Genomic DNA, 15,116 nt, shown 5'->3' on the forward strand with positions numbered 1-15,116 from the left:
ATTGCAGGATGTTCAGCAACATCTATGGACTCTACACTCCCTTCAGTTGTGACAATCAAAAATGTCTCCAGATATTGCCAAATTTGGGGGCCAGGAGTACAGTGGGGGAGGGACCAAAATCATCCCTGGTTGAGAACCACTGTATTAGGACAAATCATGTCATTTCTGATTCATAGAGTTCTCAAGGAAACCTAGTTTTCAGAGCTAAGTTGTACCTTTACACCAAGAAATACATGACATTGTTGGGCCAATGACAGCCATTTATATGTGTATGTATGAACACATATATGTGTTACTGTATCAAGTGCTGTGTCTGAGTTACTGGTAGCCCTTAAATTAAGTAAAAGATGTTTTTTTCCCCAATGTTATAATTTGGGAAAAATCTTACATGAGTTACTAAAGGCAGCAGCTTATCCTACTTATTTCACTTTTTCTCACAACAAAGTTTGGTTTTGAATCAGAAATAATATAACTCAGTTTAGTAATAATTGATACATTAATCATTATAGTAAGGTAGTTTTTACTTCTGTTACGTTGTACAAAATTTTTAGTACAATGCAATCCAAATTGGACGGAGCTTAATCAATACCAAATAGTAAAAGTTATGGTCTACATAATAAACACTATTATACTTTTAGGTAAGAAAACCTACTCCAAACTCTTTTGGGGTTAATTAGGCACCTGGATCTAAAATATTAGGCACAAAACATTTTAAATGGGAGCAGAAGAATTGCTAAGTATGAAATAAAGCCATAACTTACCAATCTGGGCCATAATCTGACAAAGAGCAATCTGTTTTAAATACGTGGATTTCCCACTCATATTAGGTCCAGTTATGATCAAAAAATTACTTCCTTCTGTAATATAGGTATTGTTGGCAATAGGTTTTTCCACAGATATTTTTTCAAGAATGGGATGCCATCCCTGTTTGATTGCTAAAGTATCAGTAAATTCTGGCCGAACTAAAAAAAGAAAGAAAGGTTTGGTGAGATTAATATATTTATGTTTAATGGTCTGCATGGTGTATATGTGTGATTTTACTAGGGTCAATTTGGGACAAAGTATTAAGGTATTATTTTATCCTAAATCCCTACAAAATCCCTCTAGATTGTAATTGATGCATTCTAATCACCATCACAACTTTTATTCACTTCCAGGGAACCCTAGGATTTAGTTCTTTGTCATTGTCCTGAGCTCCTTTAACAGTCTGTAACATTTTCAGATTTATACAGATTAAAAAGAGTCAACTAGCCATTGATAATACTTTTTTTTTTTTTAGAGAAAGAAAGAGAGTGTGAGGTGGGGGTAGGGGGAGAGGGAGAGAGAGAATCTCAAGCACACTCCCCACTGAGTGTGGAGCCCAACAAGGGGCTCAATCTCATGACCCTAAGATTATGGTCTGAGCCGAAATCAAGAGTTGGACGCTTATCAACTGAGCCACCCAGGTACCTCAATAATACCTTAAAAAACAATTAATTACCAGTACTACAAAATTGTACATTTACTTAATTCCCACCTTAAGCTTTATTTCAAATTTGGCATACTTAGCTTTTCAAATGACATATGGATATAAAGTAGAACCAAATACAATTTTATGTCCAGAAACTTACAGAAATTTTGTCTAAAAAGAATACCCAGATGATAGACAAAACAGACACAAAATATATTGTTAATTTATAGAAACAAATAATGATCAGGTCTCTATGAATACCTTCCAAGGGAAAGGGAGGAAGACAGGGCATGGGGACAAGTAAACACTAAACTCCTACATGCCTCCAGAATAAACGCATTCAAAACCATTCATTATAAAAGAGGTTGGTTAGAAAATAATTTTTAAACTACTTTCAAAGCATTTTTAACACCAAAAGTCATTATTTATAGGTTTGGAGTTTCAGGATGATCCCTCTCAAATTAAAATGGAGCAACATCAAATATCTTAATAGCTAAGAAAACTATTAAAATAGCTGATCCCTAAGGTATGGTTTTGACCCCAGAGGAGATCTAAAAGATTGAAACCTTTTGGCTTATAAAATACCAATTGAAAGAGTTAACCTTTCCATAAGAAATATAAAAATAAGAAAAAAAATCTTCATAAAATACTTATTTCCCATCAAAAAAATAAATTTACATAGTATTTGGGGAATTCTAGTGATTTTAACTAGAAATTTCAATGTTATTAATGATACTAAGTCCATAATTACTCAAACTTTTTTATCACGTACTAGGTTCCATAAATTTGTATATGGGAGTGTGGTTATTACTGATAAGTTGGATAAGAAATTTCAAGGGGTTAATCTGAAGTATTCACTTCACTTAATATTAGAAAATTACTTAATATTTATATTCAAGATCTTGGGTTACAAAAGATTTGTGATACAAAAATATATGATATAATACCTGATCTTTTTTTTTTTATATAATCCTTGATCTTGAAATGCTTATATCTAAGGAGCTAGTTTAGAAAATGTTCACTTTGGAGATTTCATTTCTCTCATCTGCTTCTGTCACACTGTTTTGAGTGAGTCTTCAGATTTGAACTCTATCAATTTGGATCATTGTCATTTCCACCAAGGAGGAAGCTTTTCAGTCTTTCCTATTTGGGGAAACTTTAAAGTTTCTTGCAGTATTTTCTTTCTCATTTGTCAATTTCTCAGTAAACAATTTTCTGACATTTAAAACAAATTTTAAGAGTAATTTTACTTTTTCTATTTTAAGTCTTAGTCTAAGACCATAGGCAAGAGACCATATATTTCAGGTAAAAAAATGTAAAACATTCATAATTGTTATATAAAATTGCTTGGATGGAATACAAATTTCAGTACGCAACATATTTATTCCAAAGAAAGTAACTTACCATAGTCAGAAAGAGTGCAGGCATGAGCAAATGACAGGAGCATATCCAGCATTGAGACAGTGTCAGATAGTTTATATAAGCAATGAATATGTTCATAAATCTCACTAAGCAGTTTGCACACTATCCTGAAAGTACATGTTTGGAAGTCAGGTAATGCTTTTAAAGAGGGACATACAATATAATTGTAAAATAATATCAAATTCATTGCCTAAGGTAAAATAACATTCACAGTTCAGTTGTATTCTACAAGTAAAGTCTATTGTTCTTTTGCCTCATTCTAGAGATTAGGAAATTGAAGTTCTTTGAGTTCAAGGAACTTGTAGCAAGAATGCATCTTCTGGTATGTTAACACCATGTTTTTGAAATGACTGCTGTTATTAAATACTAATAAAATTAATTTTCATTAATAAAATTATTTTTATAGGTCAAACAAGACCTCACTATGCTTCAATAGATCCCATCTGCTAATAGTTTTGTTTTTTGCAAATGTTAAATTCAACACAAAATTTAATATGTTCTTTCTTTCACACACACACCTTAACATAATTATTGAAGCTTTTACATAGCAGAGGTATTACACTGTGACATAATAAAAAAGGTTTTCCTTGGAGCACCTGGCTGGCTCAGTTGGTAGAACATGTGACTCTTGGTCTCTGAGTTGTGAGTTCATGCCCTACATTGGGTATAGAGATTACTTAAAAAATAAAATCTTAAGGGGTGCCTGGGTGGCTCAGCTGGTTAAGCACCTGACTCTTGATCCTAGCTCAAGGTCTTGGTTTTTTCCCTTATGAGGAGAAATATGTCCCCCAAACCTATCATATCTCATAATCTCTGTGGTCTATGCCCTGAAATTGTTTTGAAAGTCTAACATTTGTCTTTATCATCTCAGCTCATCGATTATGAATGATTTTTTTTTTTGCCGGGCCCCCCTTCACCCCGCCCATGAATGACCTATTTCTTATTTCCAGCTGTACTGCTACAGTTTCATGACCAGCAAAAGATTGGCATTATTGTAATGATATGCTCATATATATATATATGTGATATGACGTACACATATCACATACACACTTAATGATATATGAGCATATCATTACCATAAATATATGCCATGAGAAGTTGAGGGCTTACATACCATAAGAAAAGAATAAACTGAATGAATCCCAAGATGTGCCAAATTCTACATCATGGTGGAATGTATACTACAGAAATATCAGGTATAATGATGTTTTTTTGTTTTTGTTTCTGTTTTTGTTTTTGTAATTAGATTTGCCCTGAATCTTCTGTGAGGCTGAGCAATTCCAATCACAATGACAGACTTTAAAAGCTTTCATTTTCTTCCATGAAATGTTCTTTCTTTGCTAACATTCATAATTTTATCATTTTCTGCAGACAAAAAGCCAATTAGTGAAATTTATTATAATGCTTCAAATTGAACCAATTTAATATTCAAAATTTTAAATGTGCTTACATATAAGTCATGTGATAGATTTCTCTCAAAGATTCTTGACATCTTTCATTCATTTTAATTAAGTCTGCTGATGTAAAGGTGTAAGAACTTTTCACTTTAGATATCTGTTAGGAAATTAACAAACAAAATTAACAAAATGTCAAGATGGGTGTACACTCCTATAAAATCAAACATAAAGATTTTAAACAGCATAGATATTTAGGTTAATTTTGGAGATAAAGCATCACAAATAAAGTCTCAAATAATGTCTGCAAAAAAGAAAAGATCACTTCTAAAATTAAAGCACTTAAAGTTAACCTACGGTATTCTGGCACAACTATTTGAACAGGTCTTAAAATAGCTCTGTAGAAATGTCAGACAGTACATCTTATTACCCAGTAATATGCATGACAGATATCAGTAATTTCTGACCCATCTTAGCCCTTGTCCCATATCTGAAACTCACTCAATTTCTAATCCCATTATTATGTCTCAACCAATTCTTTTCTTTTTCCATCCCCCATCACCTGGTAATACAGTGTGTATTTAAAAACCCTAAGTGTTAAATGGTTTTTTGTTGTTGTTGTTGAAAGCTACCCTCTGAGAGCAGAGAAAGCAAAATTAGATGGGGTTAGACTTTCCCAAACTGGTATATCATGAAGATGTTAATAAGTATTTAAGAAAAAATATTTCTCTGGTCCAAAGGTTTGGGAATATTGGATTTTAAAAAGTTAACAGATTTCTTTATTTCAGGACTTTTAAACCTTTAATAGGCAAATGTACATAGAGAACTACCTAAAACAGGAGATGGTACAGTATTTTCCAAATTCCTTGGATCAAAAATACCTTTTGGACTTTTTTTTTTCCATTGCCTTTTTTTTACACATACCAAGCTTCCAGAACAATGGGATGCACTGTTTGGTGTTTCTCCAAAAAAATAAAAAAATAAAAAATTTCTACCTCACTCTTAGATTATTATAACTATTAGGTAGGTTGATAGGAATAGGAAAGAAATATACAGAACAATTAGAAATTTGGCATGTAAAATTCAAGGAATGTCTGAAAAAATGTAAAATGTAATTCAGAAATAATAATTTCCAAACCAGAACTCTAAAATGAACCTTAATAAATTCTGAAGGAAGTTGATTATTGGGTAAGGCTGTACAATCAGTAGTCATCTGGATGAAAAATCCTCGAGCAGAGCTAAAACTTGTCCTTAAAGGAAGACTGTATTTTTCTGCGAGCTGCGATATCATTCCTAGCGACCAGAAATAAGAAAAACAAAAATAATTTTAATGAGAAAATTACTCTTTCTGTTTAAAAAAAAAATCAGTATTTTTTTTTGTTGTTGTTATTTTATACATAAATAGTAAGGTCTAACACATATGATGGTCAAGTATCCTTTTAAGAAAAGAACTGGTAGGGGCGTCTGGGTGGGTCAGTCCTTAAACGTCTGCCTTCGGCTCAGGTAATGATCCCAGGGTCCTGGGATAGAGCCCCGCTGGGATCGAGCCCCACTGGGATGGAGCCCTGCATCAGGTTCCCTGCTCCGCGGGAAGCCTGCTTCTCCCTCTCCCAGTCCCCCTGCTTGTGTTCCCTCTCTCACTGTGTCTCTGTCAAATAAATAAAATCTTAAAAAAAAAAAAAAATTGGTAGTACAAAGATAGTCATTTCAATAGGTAGTTTGAAAGTAAAAAAAACTGTAAAAATTAATATAAACTAAATTAAGACTATTTTATACTCTATTGGAATATTAGTTTTCATTTGTTATTCATTCAACTTTTTTGAAATCGTATAAATTATTATAATCAATAGTTCAGAATAATTCTCTCTACAAGACATATATTTTGCAAAACAAAATATTCCAAAAAGAAAATGGGGATACAACAAATACCTAAAAAATCCAAATTTTCCTATCAACTTCAAACTTACTACAGAGTTCTAAATTTTTATTTTTAACTTGATGATCATTAATGCTTTGAACATTACTTGTGAAAATCAACATCTTTATTCCTCGAAATAGTTCCTCCAACAATTTTCCTGCTTCTCTCAGTGATACCACCACTCTCAGGCTAGAAATTTCAATTAGCACCAATACCTACGTTTCCCTTTACCATGGCCATAACTACTCTATTATTAACTCATCATTTCTTCCTTCAACCTTTGCTTTCTCTCTTCTCATATACATTGCTATCACTCAAATGCTTTAACTTGTAATAGTTTAAAATGGTTTCCTTGTCTCCAGTGCTCTACTCAAATTCATTCAATCATCTTGATCAATTTCACTCCACAGAGAAAAATATCTCAGTGCCTCTGCATTCTCTTAGGGAAAAAAAATCCAAACTCCCAGCCTTCAAAGACTAAATTCTGGTCCCCAGTCTACATTTCCAATCTTACCTCTTACAAGTTCTGTCAGGGAATGCCCTATTCTATCCTAACCAATTTCCTTCTTCGCCCAGTGAGGTTTCCTTAGCCTTTGTGCTTCGGTCTGTACCATTGCCAGTATGTGGAATTCCTTTCTAGGCTATTCTATCTACTAAAAACATTCCCATCCTCTATGGTTCCACACCCAATCACTCTCTGACCCCTATAACCTGCTATATTTTTCATCATATATCTTATACCCATGTGATATTATATGATCTATGTGATCGATATACACATCTATCTACCTCTCTATACCTATAAACACACACACACACGTTTCTTTTTTGTCTGTCTTCCCTACTATAACATAAGCTCCACGAGGACAGGGACTTTGTCTTGTTCACTATATATTACTAGTACCCAAAACAGTGTCTATATTTACAAGAAACTCCATAAATTTGTTAAATCAATTACTGTACTTGCTCAAATGCTACCTCTTCTCGACAAATATATTTCTTCTTCTGAAATCACTTAGTACTGATAACTGCATTTTGCATCTAATTTATATACAATATTATATGAAGGTAAACAAACATCTCCGGACCTTCAGGTAACTCTAAGTTTGAAGAAACTCTATATTTAAGTTGGGAGAAAAAAATAGACACATTATAACATTTAGAGATATTTTTTATTTTTAAAATCATATTTTAATATATTTTTTATTATTTTATGTTAATTACCATACATTCCATCATTAGTTTTTGATATTTAATCTATTTTAAATGACAGTATGTGTTAACCTTATCTCTTTTGGTAACAAAAATTTAATTAAAAATATGCATGGCTAGTTATCAAGCAAAAAAGCACATGTTCTAAAAAGGTTTAATTTTGGGGTGCCTGGGTGGCTCAGTCATTAAGCGTCTGCCTTCGGCTCAGGTCATGATCCCAGGGTCCTGGGATCAAGCCCCACATCGGGTTCCTGGCTCAGTGGGAAGCCTGCTTCTCCCTCTCCCTCTCCCCTTGCTTGTGGTTCCCTCTCTCACTGTCTCTGTCAAATAAGTAAAATCTTTTATTAAATAAATACATAAAAAGGCTTAATCTAAAAAAAAACCAGAAAAATACACTGAAGTAATTAAATTACCTGCTATGTCATCTACAATCTCTGTATATGTTCTTCTAGCTATGTCAAGGAATTCATTTATGTTGGATCTCACTGCATAGCACTTCTGAGTCCTCATGTTCAGGCATCCTTTCATGTATCTTGCATCATCATTAATTATGGTTTTAATCTTTTCAAGTATGATTCCAAACCTAAAAAAGAACAGTATAGGCAATAAGTCAACAATTATTTTAATTTGTAATCTGAGTCACAGTAAATGATATATTTTCTTAGAATATAATTTTAAATATAACAAATAACTTTTTCTTGAAATTTATTGAAAATTATTTTGAAAATAAATAATTTAGCAATATTTATATATTTTACATTACATAAATTAGAACTGTGACTATATCAATTTTAAAATATTTTGTCAATCAGGACTAGTCTCTTAAAGTAACATGAAGCCACCAAGAACGATTCTGTAACTGCTAATTAAAAGATCTCCCAAATTATACCCTCTGACTGTGCCTATGAGTATAAAATATCTCTCTGAAAAACTGTTATAAAAATTCTGGCTTCATGTTCATTGACTCAATCAACATTTACTTATACCATGTATGATCACTGTGTTAGGTGCACAGATCTAAAGAAGGATTAAATGTATGGTTCTTGCCTTCAGGTGGGGCCAGACAAACTAAACGCATACTGTAAAACAGTGGTAAAAAAAACCTCCCAATAATCAGTAATTAAGTACAGTGATCATGTAAAATGAAAGTCTGGTAACACCTATTTTCATAAACTTGTTTTATTCTGTTCTGTATTTTATTTGTAATTCTGTTTTATTATTAACCTCAACTTGTGGCTCACAAAAGATGTGAATCCTGAATCAATAAACTAACAGTTCTTAAGCATCACAAGTTTTGTTGGTTAAAAATCAAGGTGCCATTGCTAAAAACAATATTAAAATTAAACTGTATTTAGATCTCTTATTCAATATTTATACCTACTATTTTTTGGTTTTATTAGGCCCTTTATGATTTACAAAAGAGAAATATATGCTTTTATATTTGCAAGTCTTTCCATGAGGAATGGCTAAAAAAAGAAATATTAAAATTGTGTATGATTTCAATTTTTAATACTATTCTAATTGCCTATTAACACAAAAATTCAATGTGCTGTTACCCTATTTATGGGTATTTATAAGATGTAATGTATAATTAGGACTTTGATGAATAGTTTAAACGTTGTTAACCAGAGTCCAAGTAATTGTTCTATTGATTACAGTTAAGAGTACTTAAAATCATTTATGATCAGGGAGAAAGGAATAATTAGCAGGGTTATTTTATTCACAGTTGAGTGACAAAGACCTCTTATCTTCCAATGAACCACAGTAAGCTCTTAATAAAGGTGTGCTACAGTTCCTCAAAGCAATCTGTTAAAAAATAAAATAAAGTTAGTTAAAAATAATAAACTATAACACTATTCAAATATAGCATTTTACATTTATTTAATACTTTACAGTTTACCCAGGGTTTTCTTGCTTCATCTTCTCATTTGTATACTCATAAAAGATATTTTAGGTATATAGGTGAGGACAGATGGTACCTTTGCCATTTTCCAGATAAACAGCACTTGGCTAATAAAGGACATCCACTGCTTTATTATTATGACTTTAATTTTTCTTGTGTCTCAAATAATTGTTAGCATTCAACTACTTATTAGAGGTAGGTACTTAAATAGCTATCATTGTACATTTAGAGTACTCTACATATAATTCCAAAATTTGGGTTTTAAATATGCATTAAACTAAGAAAGTGCTTTGCATATTTATAAATAGAGCAATTTCTCCATTCTTATATGCAAAAATAGAGGTTTAATTTTGCTTAATGGAAACTATGAGTGGTCACTATTTCAATAAATAGAAAAAAGAGGAAAACACAGTTTACCTAACTTTTTTTAACAAACTTTTTTCATTTATTTAAAATCAATTAAAATATACAGTGTATTATTAGTTTCAGAGGTAGAGTTTAGTGATTCATCAGTTGCATATAACACCCAGTGCTCATTACATCAAGTGCCCTCCTTAATGCCCATCACCCAATTATTCCTTCCCCCCACACACCTCCCCTCCAGTAACCCTTGGTTTGTTTCCTATAGTTAAGAGTCTCTTATGGTTTGCTTCACTCTCCTTTTTCATCTTATTTTATTTTTCCTTCCCTTCCACTATTTTCATGTTTTGTTTCTTAAATTCCACATATGAGTGAAATTATATGATATTTGTCCTTCTCTGACTTATTTCACTTAGTGTAATACCCTCTAATTCCATCCACATGGTTGCAAATGGCAAGATTTCATTCTTTCTGATGGCTAAGTAATATTCATGTGTGTGTGTGTGTGTGTGTGTGTGTGTGTTGTGTGTGTGTACACACCACCTCTTCTTTATCCATTTATCTGTCAATGGACATCTGGGCTCTTTCCATAGTTTGGCTATTGTGGACATTGCTGCTATAAACATCAGGTGCATGGGCCCCTTTGAATCACTGTTTGTATCCTTTGGAAAAATACCTAGTGATACAATTGCTGGGTCATAGGGTAGCTCTATTTTTAACACCTCAAGGAACCTCCATACTGTTTTCCAGAGTGGCTGTACCAGCTTGCATTCCCACCAACAGTGTAAGAGAGTTCCCCTTTCTCTGCATTCTCACCAACATCTGTAGTTTCTTGGCTTGTTAATTTTAGCCATCCTGACTGGTGTGAGGTGGTATCTCATTGTGGTTTTGATTTGTATTTCCCTGATGCCGAGTGATGTGGAACATATTTTCATGTGTCTGTGGGCCATTTGTATGTCTTCTTTGGAGATGTCTGTTCATGTCTTCTGCCCATTTCTTGACTGGATTATTTGGGTTTTGGGTGTTGAATTTGATAAGTTCTTTATAGATCTTGGATACTAGACCTTTATCTGATATGTCATTTGCAAACATCTTCTCCCATTCTGAAGGCTGTCTTTTGGTTTTGTTGACTGTTTCCTTTGCTGTGCAAAAGCTTTTTATCTTGATGAAGTCCTAATAGTTCATTTTTGCCTTTGTTTTCCTTGCCTTTGGAGACATGTCTAGCAAGAAGTTGCTGCAGCCGAGGTCAAAGAGACTGCTGCCTGTGTTCTCCTCTAGGATTCTGATGGATTCCTGTCTCACACGTAGGTGTTTCATCCATTTTGAGTTTATTTTTGTGTATGGTGTACGAAAATGGCCCAGTTTCATTCTTTTGCATGTGGCTGTCCAATTTTCCCAACACCATTTGTTGAAGAGACTGTCTTTTTTGCATTGGACATTCTTTCCTGCTTTGTCGAAGATTAGTTGACCATAGAGTAGAAGGCCCATTTCTAGGTTTTCTATTCTGTTCCATCGATCTATGTATCTGTTTTTGTGCCAGTTCCATACTGTCTTGATCACTACGTGATCAAGCTTTGTAATACAGCTTGAAGTCTAGAAATGTAATGGCACCAGCTTTGGTTTTCTTTTTCAACATTCCTTTGGCTATCTGGGACCTTTTTGGTTCCATACAAATTTTAGGATTATTTGTTCCAGCCTGTGAAAAATGTTTGATAGTATCTTGATAGGGATTGCACTGAATGTGTAGATTACTTTGGGTAGCACAGATATTTTAACAATATTTGTTCTTCCAATCCATGAGCCAGGGAATGTTTTTCCATTTCTTTGTGTCTTCTTCAATTTCTTTCATAAATGTTCTATAGTTTTCAGAGTACAGATCTTTGGTTAGGTTTATTCCTAGGTATCTTATGATTTTTGGTGCAGTTGTAAATGGGATCAGTTCCTTGATTTCTCTTTCTTCTGCCTCATTGTTAGTGTATAGAAATGCAACTAACTTCTGTGCATTGATTTTATATCCTGTGACTTTGCTGAATTCATATATGAGGTTCTAGTGATTTTTGGGTGGAGTCTTCTGGGTTTTCAACATAGAGTATCATGTCATCTGCAAAGAGTGAAAGTTTGACTTCTTCTTTGACAATTTGGATGCCTTTCACTTCTTTTTGTTGTCTTAGCTGAGGCTATGACTTCCAGTGCCATGTTGAACAACAGTAATGAGAGTGGACGTCCCTCTCATGTTGCTGACCTTAGGGGAAAAGCTTTTAGTTTTTCCCCGTTGAGAATGATATTCATTCATTGTGGGTTTTTCATATATACAGTTAACCTGACTTTTACGTGCTATTTTAGTTTGCTATGAGGCAATGGCAATAATATTTTTTTCTTATGAGTAGAAAATATTTAAATATGAATAAAAGTATAAATTCATAAAAGCATAAAGAAAAACATTTAAATTGCTTAAAATTCTACCACCCTCCCAAATAAATTATCTAAATATTATGGTATATTTCCTGTCACTTCCTCAAATCCAAAAAATTTTTTTATCATTGCATATTTTTTCTCTCCTACTTAATACATCACAAGCATTAGAAACTTTTAATAGCATAAATTTTTAATATGTCATAATATTTTACCCTCTAGAAAACAAATAGTTTCTTCCCTTATTAGAGGTCTAGACTACTTAGAATTTCTCACTAATATAAATAACACTGCAAAGACCATAACTGGGGATAAATCTTGGTAGTATTTCTTAAGACTTCTTTTGGACAGATTTCTAGTAACATAACACTGTCAAAAGATAGATGTTGTAAAACTTCCCTGTGAAGTATGTGCAATTTGTACTCCTACCAGCGGTCTCTGAGGTTGTCTCTCTCACTGTTCTCTCATTAGCAGTAAGTTGTGTCCGTTAAGGGAAAAAAAAAAAACAAAAAACTTTGCTTCTTTTATATATAAAAAAATGACTTTAATTTGTATTTCTTTGACTAATAGTAAGGCTGAATATTTATGGTATTATTTATTAACCTCTTTCCATTTTGGGGGCATTTTCCATATTTCTATTGGTATTCCAACAGTGTCTTATGAAATTACAGAAGTTTTATGACAGAAGTTAATATTTTATCTATCAAATGCTATAAATTTCCCTAATTTTCTTTGGCCTTTATTTTGCCTCTGACATTGAAATTTGTCTTATCGAATCTATCAATTTTGGGGGATGATTTATTATACCTTTTTCATTCTAAGAAGATGACACTTTTTACATCTTTTGCCAAATTGCTTTCATTATATATATTTATTACAATGAACTCTAAAACAAAATTCTTCCAGATTTTTCATTACATTTTTTTTCAATGTGGACTTTGAGAAACTTTTTTTTCATTTATTATTATGTTAATCACCATACATTACATCATTAGTTTTTGATGTAGTGTTCCATGATTCATTGTTTGTGCATAACACCCAGTGCTCCACGCAGAATGTGCCCTCCTTTATACCCATCACCAGAGTAACCCATCCCCCCACCCCCCTCCCCTCTAGAACCCTCAGTTTGTTTCTCAGAGTCCATTGTCTCTCATGGTTCGTCTCCCCATCCGACTTACTCCCCTTCATTCTTCCCCTCCTGCTATCTTCTGTTTCTTTTTTAACATATATTGCATTATTTGTTTCAGAAGTACAGATCTGTGATTCAACAGTCTTGCACAATTCACAGCGCTCATCATAGCACATACCCTCCCAACTGTCTATCACCCAGCCACCCCATCCTCCCACCCCCCACCACTCCAGCATCCTCAGTTTGTTTCCTGAGATTAAGAATTCCTCATATCAGTGATATCATATGATACACGTCCTTCTCTGATTGACTTATTTCACTCAGCATAACACCCTCCAGTTCCATCCACGTCATTGCAAATGGCAAGATCTCATTCCTTTTGATGGCTGCATAATATTCCATTGTGTATATATACCACACCTTCTTTATCCATTCATCTGTCGATGGACATCTTGGCTCTTTCCACGGTTTGGCTATTGTGGACATTGCTGCTATAAACATGGGGGTGGAAGTACCCCTTCAGATCCCTACATTTGTATCTTTGGGGTAAACACCCAGAAGTGCAATTGCTGGATCATATGGTAGCTCTATTTTCAACTGTTTGAGGAACCTCCATACTGTTTTCCAGAGTGGTTGCACCAGCTTGCATTCCCACCAACAGTGTAGGAGGGTTCCCCTTTCTCGGCATCCCTGCCAACATCTGTCGTTTCCTGACTTGTTAATTTTAGCCATTCTGACTGGTGTGAGGTGGTATCTCATTGAGGTTTTGATTTGGATTTCCCTGATGCCGAGCGATGTTGAGCACTTTTTCATGTGTCTGTTGGCCATTTGGATGTCTTCTTTGGAAAAATGTCTGTTCATGTCTTCTGCCCATTTCTTGATTGGATCATTTGTTCTTTGGGTGTTGAGTTTGATAAATTCTTTATAGATTTTAGATACTAGCCCTTTATCTAATATGTCATTTGCAAATATCTTCTTCCATTCTGTCGGTTGTCTTTTGGTTTTGTGGACTGTTTCTTTTGCTGTGCAAAAGCTTTTTATCTTGATGAAATCCCAAGAGTTCATTTTTGCCCTTGTTTCCCTTGCCTTTGGGGATGTTTCTAGGAAGAAGTTGCTGCAGCTGAGGTCGAAGAGGTTGCTGCCTGTGTTCTCCTTCAGGATTTTGATGGACTCCTGTGTCAGGTTTAGGTCTTTCAACCATTTGGAGTCTATTTTTGTGTGTGGTGGAAGGAAATGCTCCAGTTTCATTCTTCTGCATGTGGCTGTCCAATTTTCCCAACACCATTTGTTGAAGAGACTGTCTTTTTTCCATTGGACATTCTTTCCTGCTTTGTCAAAGATGAGTTGACCATAGAGTTGAGGGTCCATTTCTGGGCTCTCTATTCTGTTCCATTGAACTATATGTCTGTTTTTGTGCCAGTACCATACTGTCTTGATGATGACAGCTTTGTAATAGAGCTGGAAGTCCGGAATTGTGATGCCGCCAGCTTTGCTTTTCATTTTCAACATTCTTATGGCTATCCAGGGTCTCTTCTGGTTCCAAACAAATTTTAAAATTATTTATTCCATTTCTTTGAAAAATGTGGATGGTATTTTGATGGGGATTGCATTGAATGTGTAGATTGCTCTAGGTAGCATTGACATCTTCACAATGTTTGTTCTTCCAATCCATGAGCATGGAACATTTTTCCATTTCTTTGTGTCTTCCTCAATTACTTTCATGAGTATTTTATAGTTTTCTGAGTACAGATCCTTTGCCTCTTTGGTTAAATTTATTCCTAGGTATCTTATGGTTTTGGGTGCAGTTGTAAATAGGATTGACTCCTTGATTTGTCTCTCTTCTGTCTTGTTGTTGGTGTATAGGAATGCCACTGATTTCTGTGCACTGATTTTATATCCTGCTACTTTACTGA

The 15,116-nt window shown here is 33.9% G+C and overlaps 1 protein-coding gene across 3 annotated transcripts in view; it reads right to left on the reverse strand.

Moving 5' to 3' along the window:
- MSH4 (mutS homolog 4) overlaps positions 1 to 15,116 on the reverse strand; it is a 98,157-nt gene that overhangs the window by 20,908 nt on the left and 62,133 nt on the right. For all 3 annotated transcript variants that reach the window (XM_025872040.2, XM_073896494.1, XM_073896493.1), the window contains 6 exons: positions 9,141 to 9,205; positions 7,813 to 7,982; positions 5,426 to 5,562; positions 4,326 to 4,429; positions 2,855 to 2,979; positions 762 to 962 (listed from right to left, as the gene is read on the reverse strand). In XM_025872040.2, coding sequence (XP_025727825.2) covers positions 762 to 962; positions 2,855 to 2,979; positions 4,326 to 4,429; positions 5,426 to 5,562; positions 7,813 to 7,982; positions 9,141 to 9,205 — 802 coding nt within the window. The remainder of the gene's footprint in view (positions 1 to 761; positions 963 to 2,854; positions 2,980 to 4,325; positions 4,430 to 5,425; positions 5,563 to 7,812; positions 7,983 to 9,140; positions 9,206 to 15,116) is intronic.

The sequence above is a fragment of the Callorhinus ursinus genome, unplaced genomic scaffold (genome assembly GCF_003265705.2).
Source record: "Callorhinus ursinus isolate GAN/ISIS: 27379988/994484 unplaced genomic scaffold, GSC_fseal_2.0 scaffold9, whole genome shotgun sequence".
NCBI lineage: Eukaryota > Metazoa > Chordata > Mammalia > Carnivora > Otariidae > Callorhinus > Callorhinus ursinus.